The following is a 12,433-nucleotide window of genomic DNA, read 5'->3' on the forward strand; positions in this document are numbered from 1 at the left end:
CATTTTGTAGTTTTCAGTATACATTTCCCATAAATATTTTATTAGATTTATACCTAAGTATTTTTGAGCGACTGCAAATGGTATTTCTAATTTCAATATACACATGTCCATTACTGCCGTTACAGAATTATAGACAGTATAATAAATCTAGAAGAATCAAGTAAGGCCACCTCTCCAACCCCCCATTATGTCCATCGGTTTGCTCCTGACCAATAGCCAGCCAGTGCCTTTTTAAACAACATCATCAATAGGCAACACACTATTTCTTAGGCATTTCCACATTTGGAGAATGTCAAGCACTAGAAAGTTCTGCCACTGGCTCTCTAGGAATCCCTCCTCTTATATTCTACCTGCTCGTCCCATATCTGCCCTGTGGCTTTTTTCCACTAAGAGCCATTCATATATATGAAAACAGCGTTCATCCCCTCATTACTCCTCACCTTTCATGTGCTCTTGGTTCTATGTTTTTTAGCTGTTGCATTTCCTAATTTTCTAGACAAACATATTGCAGTTAAATTAATTAGTTAAAAAAACTAATTAACATCAAAAAGAATGTTATCCAGACATATGACATATAACTAAGAAAGGCTAGTTTGTGTTTAGGAATTGTAAATAATCTACCTCATGGGCACTGAAAGCTTTTAAGAAATACAGAGATGATTCATTGGCTTCAGCCTATGAAGGTGTTACATGATACGTGACAATAAGATGGCACTAATAACTCAGATGTATTGAATCATTACCCTTTCATTCAATAAACTTGTATTTCATGTCTATGATATGACAGAGAATCTAGAAGAGTTATTTTCTTTGCCCCCCAAAATGTCATCAAACCAGGGGAGCAGTGCAGAATCAGATTTGCAAACATGAAATAAATGGAAAGATGAAAAAGCAAATGCATATGAATAACCAAACATACGTAGTTTCTCCACATCAATTCAGCGCTCAACTGATTTGTAACTTTTGCATTTATTGACAAATATTTGTCTATTAGAGCTATTGTTCTTGTGTATCTTGGTCAATAGAAGACAGAAAGGACTAGGGAAAAAATCTTCAATCAAAGAAACATTCATTGTATTCTTGTAATATACATAGTAGGACAGCTTGTGGGCCACTTCAAAATAGGATCCTGGAGCCACATGCTGTGTTCACTTAAAATTATGTGAGATATTAATATGTTTGTTATGAAAGCTGCTATATATCCAGTTCCTGGGTTACAATGTCAAGATTAGATTTACAATTTAGGGTTTACACTCAACCTCTGTTGAATGGTAGCCATCCCCCCTCCAACACTTAGATTAATGATGAACACCAGAAAACTATTTACCTTTGTAGATTTTTGTATCCTCTCATTTATATTTCCCAGAAAATTCTGGTAACTTTCAGAGAAGCCCCTCTTTCATTTAATTTTAATAAACGTTTTATGGAAAAATAATATAGCAGCTTGATTTTTGAGAGAAAACCCAGTTGTTTTTCTCCCATCTGGGGATGAGATACAGGATGAGTTGAATCTGAGCTGCACTAACTAGAGAGTCTAGCAAAAATGAAGGAGTGATTTAGGCTGGAATTGAGCAAATTGTGATTTTTGTTTTCTGCCCTGTGATTACAGTCATTACCAATGAACTTATCCTTTGGTGAGTGCAAGGTGCCTGAGGATTTAAGCTCTTGCAGTGGTGAATTGTTCCGTCGGGTATATGTGAATTGCATAAGATTTGGCTAAAGAGTAGAATCTGAACAAAAATTCTTGTTGTTTCAACCAACTTGGCTAATTATGAAAATATCTAAGTCCAGTAGAGTAGTTGATATTATAGTCAATACTACACTGATGTTTAAAACATAGTTATTATTATCAGTCATTGCCCACTTGTTTATCCAGTAGATCAAGCTTTGCTTTCTCGGGCTTTTATGTAGAGTCTTAGAAGATGAGGAAAACTAGGAAGAGAATTTAAAACATTCCTAAATGGAAAAGGAACTCCAAAGTAAATGATTTCATGCACAATAGGTATGTTCTTGGAAGCCTAATTCCAATTCTAGAAAGTGAATATTGTCTTTTTTTTTTTTTCTGCTTTATCTCCCCAAATCCCCCCTGGTACATAGTTGTATATCCTAGTTGCAGGTCCCTCTAGTTGTGGCATAAGGGACGCTGCTTCAACGTGGCCTGACGAGCGGTGCCATGTCCGCGCCCAGGATCCAAACCAGTGAAACCCTGGGCCCCCACAGCAGAACGCGCTAACTTAACCGCTCGGCCACCCGGCCGGCCCCGCCTTATTTTTTTTTTTTTTGTACCCCCTTGGTTCCAAAGAGAATTTACACATGACCACTGCCTGCCTTAGCCTACCATTCCAGCAGCTGCCATTTTGATTCTTACACAGAGGTTTGAGATGAGAAGCAAAATCTTAATCAACTTAGAATAGTTTGTAGGGGAAAAACCTACAGTACCATTTAAAATATTTAGTTTTAACCTATTACTTTAATTTATTTCATTCATTTCTTGCGGTATAGATATTTGGGCCAGTGCAGCAAATCATGAAGTTTAAATCTTTAGATGACGTGATCAAGAGAGCAAACAATACCACCTATGGCTTATCAGCAGGAATCTTTACCAAAGACCTTGACAAAGCCATCACAGTCTCTGCCGCTCTGCAGTCCGGGACGGTGTGGTAAGTCAAACCTATGCAATATCGCCTTTTCAATGTTAACCATGTCAACAGGTTATTTTGAACCTTTTCAGACATTGATTTTTCCTTTGGAATCACATGGCCTGCTGGAAAAGCAGTTGCTGCCTTAAAAAAACAAAAACAAACCAAACAAACCCTGCTACATTAGAAGAACTTGAGAAGGGTGTTTTTCTTTTATTCTATCCAGCCTCCTGAAATTGCTTGCTCAAAATATTTTATTGATGTTTGGGTAATGCAAGATAAGTGTTACTATTTTCTAGTAACAGTTGTTTCTAGGCACTTGGTACTATGCTATCCACAAAGGAGAAAAAACTTGTGTTTTAATCAAGCTAATTAAATAATAGGACAATATTTATTTGGTGCCCTTACGTATGCAAACATTTAATTCTTACATCAGCTTTTTACTCTGGGATTATTAGAGATGTCTGAAGATCTTAATTTGGAAGAATGTATTGAGTTTGGAGGAGCATGTCCCTCTCATTTCTGACCTGGTTTACGCCTCTGATTTTTATACCTCTCAGGCTGTTGTAATTCTCTACCGAGCCCTCAGTCCCTGGACTGCTTTGTTGGTAATTTTTGGCCTGTGAAACCTCACTTTCTCCCCTCAGTCCTGACAATGGCCCAAGATTATTTTCCTTCTCAGTAATGTCACACCTACTCCGGTTAAAAATCCACTAGACATCGAAAAGTATTTCTCCTTAAGAGTCAGCCAAGGGGCTGGCCCCATGATGGAGCGGTTAAGTTTGTGCACTCCACTTTGGTGGCCCATTGTTTACCAGTTTGGATCCCGGGCATGGACCTACACACCATTTATCAAGCCATGCTGTGGCAGGTGCCTCACATGTAAAGTAGAGGAAGATGGCCATGGATGTTAGCTCAGGGCCAATCTTCCTCAGCAAAAAGAGGAGGATTGGCAGCAGATGTTAGCTCAGGGCTAATCTCCCTTAAAAAAAAAAAAAAAAAAGAGTCCACCAAGCAATCCTTGCCCTTCTTGATAGCTCTAGAATCTTTTTTCCTAACCAAAGAGAGAGTCATCATTTAGTTACTATGTACTGTATGCTAGGCACTGCACTGCATTCTTTATGTTATCTTATTTTAGTTTGCAACAACTGCTTAACTGTTATGTCAAATTTACTGATGAAAAAATGGAAGCTTAGCCAGGTTAAATAATTTATCAAGGTCGTACGATAACTGGCAGCTGAGATTCAGACCTATTTTCAGACTCTACAGCAGTGATTCTCAACACTAGCTGTACATCAGAGTCATCTGGGGAGCTTTAAAGGTGTATAAACTGGTTTGGGGTGGAGGAGGGAGTACATCAAACCCACCAAGTATACCAATCTCTGTGACCGAGTCAGGGCATAGGCCTTTTATTTAAAGAGTATTTTTCAAAGGTCCCACGTGATTCTACTGTGCCACCAGGAATGAGGACCACTGCTCAAAAGCCTGATTCTTTCTATAATGGGGCGTCTTCTTTCAGAGACTCTTAAATAAAATAGAGTGAGTTCTTCTTAAATAATCAGTATGGTTAGTGATTACTGTAGAATTTTCCTGTGATAAAATTAATAAAATTCAGCATTGCTGTTGCATGTATGTATATTATCTCCATTTACTAAAGACTTATTAGCTACCAAGCACTATAAGAAGCACGTTCTATACATCATCTTACTGATGCCTTGAAACAACCGTATTAAATATCATCGCTCCCATTGTACAGAGGAGGGAACCTACTTAGAGAGACTAGATAACCTTCCCAATATCACTCAGGTACAAAGGGGCAGACTAGGGTTTCTGAGCATAGCAACCTCCTTTCTTTACAACAAAAAAGGATCATGGAAGGAGAGTCAATTGACAAGGCTGATCATTTTGAACTTACAAATTTCTCTAAATGAATATTTCTCAGTTCTCTGTTTAGTTATCCTAAAATCATTTCATTTCCAGTGTACAGTCAAAACAGCAAACTCATTTTCTGCACTTTTTAACAAAGACAAGTTTCAGATTTTGACTTTGGAATAACAGAATGCTCTATTCCTGCTGGATTAAGAAAGTTGTTATGACATCATTCCACCCAGTAGTGTGGGAATCCTCAATCAGGAATTTCTATGCTATTAAAACAGAGGTGACCATATTCTTATTGCTATATGTTGTAGACCATAATAATGTTCTAGCATGGTCCCAGACATGGTAGGCACTTGATGTTTTCAGGATAACTTTTTAATTCCAGAGTTGTTGGGATTTTACCCATAATTTCAAAGTAGGGATCTGATTCTGTGGTTTAAAGAACAATTAAACAAAGCTGGGACAAGTTGTCTTTTAAAGGTGTAAAATTATTTAAGAAACTATCGTCATCAGAGAGAGACTAGGTAAGAACTCTGTGGTCCAATGAGAATACGGAACTCTGGGAACTGGAGCAGTAATTACTGTAACTGAGAAGACATCTGAATGCTATCTCAGGATCAAATTAGTAACCAAACTCTTCCAAGCATAATACAATTTATTTGTAAGTCATAATATTGTTTACCTATTATAATAGCATGAAGGGGGGGAAAATATTTTAAAAGAACATTGTTTCTCCCTTAAATAGTGTTTTTCTCTCTTGTGTATAATGAGAATCACGTAGGTAATTAGATTTTGCTGTTCACTTTCGCCACCAGGAAATTTAAAGCTAGACAAATTGTTTGTGTCCTGCATAACTGCATTCTGATTTTTCTCCCTTGTCTTGATCTTTATCATCATTTTTTCTTTAACTCTAATTATTCATGTTTTTTAAATTGTATTTGTTCAGAAATATGGCAAGGAATAAACAAATTCGTCATGAAATCCAACTCTTCCCAAAGCCTGAGTTTAAGCAACATATTGAAAAATTAATGAAAAATAGTGAACTGAGTACTGTGACGCATATTCAAATTGCAAAAGAAAATGGATTCCAGCCTGTTAAGCACACAACTCTCATGAGAATTACAAAGCTTATTGAATATAGGCAGTAAAGAACCCCCAACCAAAAAACTCCACTCTCTAGCAAACCGTATCCTTCCTCCGATGGCAACTGGCTATTCTATCTTTTACAATTCAAATTACAACTTCTAAGGGACATGATGTCCTTCCAAAATGGCTATCCACACACAGAGTTGTACCATTCTATTTGTTTGTGGGTAGTATATATGCATATACTTACTTATGCTTCTGCAATCTAATTTACAGAGTTACTTTTTTATCGAAATGAGTATGTTATATTGAAATTAATGGAGTTCTTAAAGAGCTTTCTGAACTTGTAAAATCCCAAATTTAGGAATTGTTTCTAAATAACATACTAAATAATTAGCATGATCTCTAATGTACTTCTTTTCTTTTCAGGGTGAATTGCTATAGTGTGGTATCTCCCCAGTGCCCCTTTGGTGGATTCAAGATGTCTGGCAATGGACGAGAAATGTAAGAATCACTTTCTATTAGGATTAATGCTTATCTTGATAAAAATGGTTGTCACTCTCAAGGAATTGATTCATAGTCACTACTTGAATTAAAACTTGCCTCTGTTCTTTTTTGGAGATTCATACTGCCAAATAGCTTTTTAAATGCTTGATTAAACCTATAGTGCAAAAAAGTTGATGGCAGAAGGGAAATATAACTTATTAAGTTCCTACTGTTCATAAGGGACCATGCTAAGCACCTTACATTGGTCATTGAAATATTGCTTACTTTTAGACTTGCGTGCTCTATGTGTGAATGTAAATTATTTGAGAAACATTTCTAGAAAGGAGATAGAAACTACAAATTGGTCATTCTGAGAGGTGTGCAAATATAAGAACACTCTAATTATTTGAATAGACCTCTTAAATAAGTAAATCAGGTACCTTTATCTCAAAAAATTTTTCAGTGTAAGAAGAATGATTCTCATTTGTTGAAATAGTATTGATGTAGATTCTAAAATTTTAAACTACCTGAATGAGTTATTTTTGGTACTGAAATATAAACGTAAAAGGAAATTTGACTAAGGAAAACATATTTAATAGTCATGACTAAACTGAGAATATATATAAAAATGCATTTATGAGCCTTCAGTTGCTTTTGAAACCAGGGTTTATAGACTTTTTTTTTTTTTTTTTTGTGGTGAGGAAGATTCACCCTGAGCTAACATCTGTTGCCAATCTTCTTCTTTTTGCTTGAGGACAATTTTCCCTAAGCTAACATCTGTGCCAATCCTCCTCCACTTTGTATGTGGGTTGCCGCCACAGCATGGTCACTGACAAGTGATGCACATCCACACTTGGGCACTGAATCCAGGCCTCAAAGCAGGAGCACCAAACTTAAACACTAGGCCACCGAGCTGGCCTCCAAATACAGACTTTTTAAAAATGTGCACATGTATTTGTACACACAGAAAGTAGTAGTAATGTGTTTGCTTAATTTTATTCAATATAAATATTTATTCAATAAAATTAACCATTTTATTTCTTAAAATTTTCTTATGTTTATCAATGAGTTTTAAAAGTCACGAAGAAAAAGACTCATCATGTACAAATCTTATGGAGTCAAACATAGTAAAACTGCCCATTTTATAAATAGCAAGTAAAAATGAGACTTAGTTTCTAAAGGTCATGAATGCATTAAATAGACATGTACTTTATCATTTAAATAAATCAGCAAAATTGCAATGAAACAGCTATCTTGGGACAGCCAATGAAAAGGAGGAATGATTAACAGACATCCATTAAACACTTGCTGTGTATATAAGGTCCTAGGAGCCCCAGAAACACAATGCCATGTCTCATCCTTCATATAATTGTGGTGGCAGGAGGAATATGTAAAAAGATATATAGTGCAAAATAACCTACACATACTATGAAGTAAATAATAGTAGACTGGGAGTCCATACCTTATGGAGGTAGAGAATAGTTACAGTACAGAGCACAGTATTGGAGAACAGAAAATCTGGGCATCGCCAGAGTGTAACATTTATGGCATCTCTCTAACTCTCATCTGTCAGACGGGATCAACAATTGTGGGTGGGGATAAGAGTGGAGAAGGAAGTAAAAGGTTTATGAGCTCCTTTCCAAGCTTTAGATTCTATGATTGTGACCCAGTGGGAATTCAGTGGATAGAAACTCACCGGCAGTCAAAAGAATATGAGAAGACCTCACGGAAAAGATAAGACTTGATCTAGGACATGAAAACAGTGTAGGATGTCAGTAAGTAGAGAAGAGGTCATTCTTGAACAGAAGGTTGCCTGTGGCACGTTGAGAGGCTAGTGAATTTGGTTGGCTGCTGGGGATTCATGGGGATGGGAAGTACGATTTCAGAATTAAATAGCATACACATTAAGCAGTCTTGAATTCAAGAAAATTGGCTTACATTTTATTAGTGGAGCAGTGAAAAGCCATGGATATCTTTAGAATGCTGTTCAGGAGGTAGAGAGTGGCAAAACATCAACCCATAAAAAGTGTGTGGCCTAGTAGAGAAAACGTAATTGGAGACTAGCTGGTCTGCATTTGAATCCTGACTTCCCGCTTGCTAGCTCACAGCCTGGTTCACGTTATATAATTTCGAGCCTCTATTTCCTCCTATTTAAAATGAAGAGGTTATATTCCTCTTAAGATGGGTATGAGAGTGAAATGATGTACTGCATGTTCTTTCCCTAGCATCATAACTGTCACAAAGTGGGGAGTCAACAAATGATTTTTTCCTTCCCTAAGTTCCATTTCTTTATAATAGCCGTTGCTGGAGAGTCCCTTGGCAGAACTAATTACTTTGTACAAAAAGCTATAACAAAGGTTAGATTATTCTGAAGGACAGTTAGTTCATTGCTGGCTAAGCTATCTAACACATTTCCCTAGGAATGTTGAAGATAAAATAATCAAAAGGGATGAAATAACTAAAGTAGACCAAATATGTCAATTTCTTTGAATACAATTTGGTCAAACTTTAAGTTCAAGGTATAAGGAAATCAAATAAGAGAGGGATGGAAAACAGGAATCAACCATCAGTAATTTCCTAAAAATTTAGAATGTGGGTGTAGACAATTTCCTTCTTTAAAATACAAAGGAAAAAGTTATACTGTAATTTTTTACTTCAAAAATTCCAGCTGAGGATTCCATAGTTTTAATGCCTACCTGAAACCAAATTTGGCAAATTTAATAAACAAGTCATTTGCTGCTAGATGTTTAAAGAGAATTATTGAAGCGATAACCTCAAATGACACCCAAGAGTTTGATTACAGTTTATCCTCAAAGATGGAAAGTCAGACTTGATCAGTTGGGAACAGAGTACTCAAAGAGCCAAAAATAGTGGTATGTAGACCCCAGCATGGTGGTGATGCTGAATGCCCAGACCTGAACTTGCAGTTCAGATCATGATGCCGGCACTTTGATGAGTTACATGGCAGAAATTTCTCCCTTTGTGTAATTGCACTGGTTTTTATGTAGGTTAACATAGGTCACTTGAGACTTTACTAGTGTGCCATTTGAAACTTAATTGGCCTCAGCACTTCACAAACTAATTCTTTCCTCCTATCCCTTTCAGAAAAAGGGAGAATTATGGGGCAGGCTCGGTGGTGCAGTGGTTAAGTTTGCATGTTCTGCTTCTCGGCGGCCCAGGGTTCCCAGGTTCGGATCCCGGGTGCAGACATGGCACCACTTGGCAAAAGCCATGCTGTGGTAGGCGTCCCATGTATAGAGGAAGATGGGCAGGGATGTTAGCTCAGGGCCAGTCTTCCTCAGCAAAAAGAGGAGGATTGGCAGTAGTTAGCTCAGGGCTAACCTTCCTCAAAAAGAAAAAGGGAAAATTAAAGTGTTGTAAACTATTACGCTTACACAGAGAGCTAACATGAATATTTCTTGCTTGATTTTATTTGCCAAGTCAGTTCAGCAAACATTCCTCTGTGCCTACCTAATTTGTGCCGGGCTCATTTCTAGATACAGAGTGAAAACAAATGTAACTTGATACTGGTACCTTATTACAACAGTGTGGACCCTGGATGAGAAACATGGGTATCGCTTGGAAGTTGTTGGAAATGCAGAGTCTCAAGCGTCTCCCCAGACCTACTGAAACAGAATAAGCATTTGAATCAGGTCCCAGATGATTGGTACATTGAAGATTTTAGAAGCACAGAACTAGTAACCCACAGACCAGTAAGATAAAGAGAATGTAAACAGATTATATCTGTTTTATATCAATTTGTCTTATATCAATCATAGACATGGGGATGTCTATGCATTGGAATACTGAGGAACAGGACTTATTTCAGCCTGAATATGACAATAATCACACTAAGTACTCTCCAGAGAGTTTCAAGTGTCCACGTAACTTCCATGTAACTCAAAATACAATGGAAATCCTACTGGCAAAAATCATGGGTTAATTTATCTAACTGTGTGAGATAAAATACTAAAATATTATCCTTTAATGGGTTTCAGACAACTGAGGCTAAACCCTTTAATTACTTTGAAGAACATGCTCATTGAAGCTTTTAGACGGTATTTTCAGAAGCTTAATGGCCCAAGAAAATAATCAGTCTAAGAGGATTAGGTTACCCAGGAGAATAAGATGTCTTCTACATACCTGTCTACATCACCAGAAGGGAGGGGTAGAGAAGGATCAAGATCTCCTTCCTCTGTAAGCCTACATGTGGTGATTGTGAGGATTGTAAGAGTACTCTTGTGTACACGTAATTTAATCCTCTCATCAAAACAATACAGAGGACAACTTAGCCTAATCTTTTTAGTTGTCTCTTCAACAAAGGGAAATCACAGTCAGTTTCCAAAACGGGTAGGAGGTCTTGATAAACCTAACAACAAGATACCAGGGTCCTCATGGATAGACTCAGGTTGATTCTTCATCATTTGGGTTGGATTTAAGAGTTATAGAAGCAAACAGCAGGGGTTGTCTGAACATGAAAACCCAACAACCACAAAAAGCCCAAAGGCCTGGATTTAGGCCAGTGAACGCTCTCCCTCTCTTAAAAACAAAACAAACAAATAAGAAGAGAAAACCATTCTAACAAAGATCAGGTTTTGTTTAATTCATTTTTAGAATTTTTTTTTTTTTGCTAGGAATCAAGAATCAAAAGATATTGTTAAAAGTACAGCTAAAAAATATTTTGTTTCAAGCTAGATTAGGACATGTTAGAATGAAAATGGAAGCATAGTCATTCTTAGCTCCCTCATCATCTCGGGGCCAATCACACGTGGTAAATATGCTAAGCTAAACTATATTTGAATTTACAGTTTTTCTATACTACTCAAGTGATTGTATATTACTACTCCTTTTGTACTATGCCCGTCTTATTTATTTGAACTTAAACTAGAAATGATAAAAATCTTGTTGGGAAGAATTGTTGTTTTTTGGTTTCTTGGGTTTTTTTGTTTTGTTTTGTTTTTGTGGTGAGCTCTTTTATAGTCAAGTAGAACAATGTCCGAAAGGAACAATTTCTGTGAAAATAAACTGAGTGTACACAGTCATTTAAAATACAAAAAAATTGTTTAAAAATTTTCCCCACAAGGGGATTTATGTAAGACCAGATATGTTATGGTTGGCTAGCTACTATTTGAAATGCTTCTGTACACAGAAAATATTTTCCATTGTGCCTAGCCAGACAAGCAAGAACAAGCTTGCACCAAAGCATGGACTATAGGACATTCGCACTGCTGTGCTAAATTCTATCGGTTTTTCCCTCCCTTTCTAGGGGAGAATATGGTTTCCATGAATACACAGAGGTCAAGACGGTCACAGTGAAAATTTCTCAGAAGAACTCATAAAGAAACTACAAGAGTGGAGAGGAGAATTCTCATGGCTAAGCATCTCTTTCAGTAGCTAATACACTATCGTGAATTTTAAATACAAAATTGTTCTTTTCCTGATTTTTTTAAACATAAGCAGATCTTATTAGCATTAATACTAGCATAGAAAACTTGACATCTAGCTTATTCTGAAAGAATCATTTACCTTCAGATATATGACCCCCAAGTCCTGTCTAATAAAATGAACAGATTTGGATGCAAGATGTCTCTAGTTCTGTAATAGTCATGTGCTTTTCTTTGTAGCTACTTGTCCAGGATGATTATTTTACAGAAGAGGATCAGTTGTCATTTAGCTTCTTTCTCTTAATGGCCCCTTCAAGTTCTTACCATATCTGTTAACTGCAGAGTAGATAAGCTCTGTTCCCAGTAGTTGTGAAGTCCTTGGAGTCTTTGGAAATGTTTCCTACAATGTCATGTCTGCTTGTCAAATGAAGTAATGCCTGAAATACTTAGCTGTAATCTAAACATAAATCTTAATAAAAACAACCTTGCATGATTCTTGTTAAGTGGATTTTTTCAGTAGAAGCTTTGGTTATGGTGACCTACTCTCCCTGTCACTCAAGAACAGTGTTAAATCGAGCATAACGATGCATTGAAAAATAAAAGTCTAATCTGCTCATTCTCAAATGGGTAAAGAAATGTATTTTATTTTCTAGAGGAATCCTTGAAATCAAGAGCAAACATTTGAGATAGATGGCTTCAGTCTTTCAGCAAGCATTTACTGAGTTCTTGCAAAGTCCTGGGCACTATGTTAGGTGTTGTAGAAAACAGGGGGATAGTGGATGGTCCTTTATCTCAAGGCACCTTAATTTAGCGGAGAGTAAAGACACCATTGAAAAAAACAGATGGGGCATAGAACGGAAATGAAAATTCTAAGGGCCGGAAGAGTGGAGTGAAGTGCCAAAGGGGTAGTGATGACCTGTAACTGAGGGAATGGGGAGTGGCCTCATGAAGGAAATTTGA

The 12,433-nt window shown here is 36.9% G+C and overlaps 1 protein-coding gene across 1 annotated transcript in view; it reads left to right on the forward strand.

Moving 5' to 3' along the window:
• ALDH1A1 (aldehyde dehydrogenase 1 family member A1) overlaps positions 1–11,968 on the forward strand; it is a 53,233-nt gene extending 41,265 nt beyond the window's left edge. Inside the window, exons 11-13 of the mRNA NM_001434683.1 lie at positions 2,503–2,660; positions 6,033–6,107; positions 11,356–11,968. Of these exons, the coding sequence (NP_001421612.1) occupies positions 2,503–2,660; positions 6,033–6,107; positions 11,356–11,428 (306 nt within the window). The 3' untranslated portion in view covers positions 11,429–11,968. The remainder of the gene's footprint in view (positions 1–2,502; positions 2,661–6,032; positions 6,108–11,355) is intronic.
• Positions 11,969–12,433: the final 465 nt, after the last annotated feature.

The sequence above is a fragment of the Equus caballus genome, chromosome 23 (assembly GCF_041296265.1).
Source record: "Equus caballus isolate H_3958 breed thoroughbred chromosome 23, TB-T2T, whole genome shotgun sequence".
Taxonomy (NCBI): Eukaryota; Metazoa; Chordata; class Mammalia; order Perissodactyla; family Equidae; genus Equus; species Equus caballus.